The 2987-nt window shown below is 41.7% G+C and overlaps 1 protein-coding gene across 1 annotated transcript; it reads left to right on the top strand.

Annotated features, from left to right (window-relative positions):
- The first annotated feature begins 577 nt into the window (after positions 1–577).
- Positions 578–2681, top strand: LOC108937846 (transmembrane protein 208-like). The gene is made up of 6 exons (XM_018758019.2): positions 578–583; positions 1276–1359; positions 1437–1496; positions 1761–1897; positions 2183–2267; positions 2574–2681. The coding sequence occupies exons 1-6, from the start codon at positions 578–580 to the stop codon at positions 2679–2681; spliced, it is 480 nt and encodes a 159-aa protein (XP_018613535.1).
- Positions 2682–2987: the final 306 nt, after the last annotated feature.

Raw genomic sequence — 2987 nt, forward strand, 5'->3', positions numbered from 1 at the left:
GCAACGCTGCTACTCGCTGTGCCACCGTGCCTCAGTAACGTCCTAACTTATATGACCTCGCTGCAAACAGACATTTTTTATAAAACCCGAGACGTGTTTAGCTTTAAATCAGCAAACATCATTAATTTCAAACAGAAAAGATATATTTTCAAAAACACGTTTTTTAAGATTAAACTGTAATGCTTCCTGTTTCTTTATTAGTAAATACATTCCTCTGATTCTGTCTTACTGTGTGAATGTCCGTCTAAGACCCGCAAAATTACTTTCTTTACGCGAGAAGCAAATTACACACAGAGATTTTCAGTAAATGGTCTTTAAATATAAAATAAACAAACGACTCCAGCAGGACAAACTAACGCAGAAAACGTGACCAGTTGCGCTCTCAACTGCTCTCCTGCCGTCAATTGAATGAAGAAACATGATTGATTTGATTACATCATTTAAGGGCAATTTAATTTAAGGTTAAAAAAATTGAAAATGCGTGCGCAAAAATGTGTTCCCCATATAAAGAGTGATTTTGCTTAAAATATCGAGGTTTTGGCGTTATTTCCATGCTGAAGGACGAGGGTTTGAATCAATGGAGGTGAGCGCGTATTTCACCCAACTAACCCCCGCCCCTGTCAGGTGAGCGAGAGGTTTTAGCCGGAAATGAGATTGAGATCAATTGTATTGCTTTAATTGGCTGTTATTATGCAGATTAATAGATATACTGTAAATGAATATAGACACGTACAAAATTCCTGAGTGGTGCGAGAAAACATTGGTTCGATCCTTCTTCAATCTGTGTGACGTTTGAAACGTACTCCCCTTGTGTGCATGGGTTTCCTCTGGGTGCCTTGGTTTCTTCCCAGAGTCCCCATGCAATTTAGGTGAACTGGGGCATCCACATTGCCTATATGAGTGTGTGTTTGTGGCCACCCTCTGATGGACTGTTATCCTGTCCAAGGTGTAACAGCCCCCTGCCCAATGCTTCTTGGCTAGATTCTGGCTCACTCTGCTCATGATGAGGGGTTATTGAAATTGGATGTGCATTGTATGTGTTTGTTTTGTTTTGTGGGTTTTTTTTTTTTTTTTTTTTTTGTGTTCAGTCTGTTCCTATGTTTTCTTGGGCACCATGTCTCTTCTACTTGCAATGTTGTTGTGCTGCTAATGGTTGAATATAAAGTTCAGTGTCTGTAGCATTCTCTGGTTTTGTGTATAATGTAATCTCCCCACATGATCACTACAGTATTAAATCTCAGTATATGTTGACAGTGGACATTTTCTCACCCAAAGGCCAGTGCAAATGTAAAGAAGCAGATCTGCGAGGCCAACAGGACCACTTTGAAGACCTGCATGAGGCTCATTGTCTCTGTTAACGTGAGCAAGGCTGCTCCTCAGACCCCACTGTTTACACCTTAGCATGTGGCTCATACTTGCTGTACCTTCTTTGACAGGCTGTTTTTGCTGTTATGAACATCCTCATTTTTTACAACTCTTTCAACTTCTATACATGTGTGAGTGTATAATATTAATAATCAATGACAGATTTTAATGGATGTTAAGTTTTGTGAATGTTGCAATCCTAAACTGAGGTGGTTGGGCACAGTCTGGAACACAAGGGGCTAATGCAAAGCAACATCCCCCATGTGGCTTAAAAAAAAGTTCCCAGGTGACCTGTAGTTGGGCACAATTTTCCTTCACAGCAGTTCAGTAGCATTTTCAAAACTTCAAAATGTATTTAATTCACACCTGAAGAGACCTGGTCCCCCTCTCGGTAGCTCATGCTGGTGTTTTCCACCACGGTGTATGTCGGAAGCTATCGATCCATGTCAGTGATGGCTGAACCGGTATTTGGGGATGATGGCAGCCTGGTGGACTGTGGCGTTGACCTGAACAAGAAGTATGGCACAGCAGCGTGAGTCACAAGCCCCAATGATGGGGGGGGCACAGCATTCTGTCTGGGTGCCAACAGCACCACCATTTGCCACAACATGTGGCACTTGGCTGTGTGACTCCTTGGTTTGATTGTGTGAGGGAACACTACACTGCAGGTTTGGGTAATCAGTGTTGTAATTTCTCACACTATGGTTTAGTGTGATTTGGGGGGGGGGCATTATTCCAGGATTCCATTTCCTGAGAGCTCATTGTATGAGGAGGAGCTGCCTTGTACCAGTTTCCAAATGGCTTTCTTCTGAAGCAGACTCCTGAAGGATGTGATTCTGCTGACTGCTATCATCCAGGTCCTCAGTACTATTTCCTCCTCCTTCTGGTATCTCTGGCTCTTTGTAAGACTCTCCCTGAATTTGCTTGCATTTTGTGTCAATTGTGTGCTCCAGTGTGTTTGTTTTGTTAGTGCTGTCTTGTCTTGATTCAAATTGAAAGCTTTTTACATGGATAGCTTCACTTGTAGTAAAAGCAGTGTGTATATAAAATGCTACAAAAAAGTATTGTACTAGACTGTCATTCCACTCCAACAGGAAGTGGCTTAGCTAAAAGCACCCTGTGTCATCTCAACTATGTAACAAGTGTGAAATGAGTTGAGTTGTGGTGGCATTTTAACATGATCTTTCTCTACTCCCCTGGTACATCAGGTTCCAGTGCGAGTGCTCTTCATCTTCTGGATGATGTCCTTCAGTCCCTGGCTTGTGGAAGATGCCCCAGAATATACATGGGAAGAGAATGAGAAGAAACTGGCCTAATGGGAGTAGCAGCAAATAAAGGCAGCAGATAGTGTGGTACTTGAACACATGCACATTTATAGATTTCTGATTGTGGTTAAATCCCCATTCAAGTCTTGCTCTGGAGTTAAATCTAACACGGGGTAAAAGCTTGGCATAAGATGGCTCATACTTGCCGTTTTATTTTAGCTACTATGACAGGCTAAAGATGCTTATATGGTCTGTATGCTTACCAATATTAGAACTTGAAATGAAGTGTCCCTGGGCTTCAAATGTAGGAGATTTTTATTGATGTTTAAAATGGCTTTTGAATTCTTTAAGCACTTG

This window comes from Scleropages formosus, chromosome 1 (assembly GCF_900964775.1).
Source record: "Scleropages formosus chromosome 1, fSclFor1.1, whole genome shotgun sequence".
NCBI lineage: Eukaryota > Metazoa > Chordata > Actinopteri > Osteoglossiformes > Osteoglossidae > Scleropages > Scleropages formosus.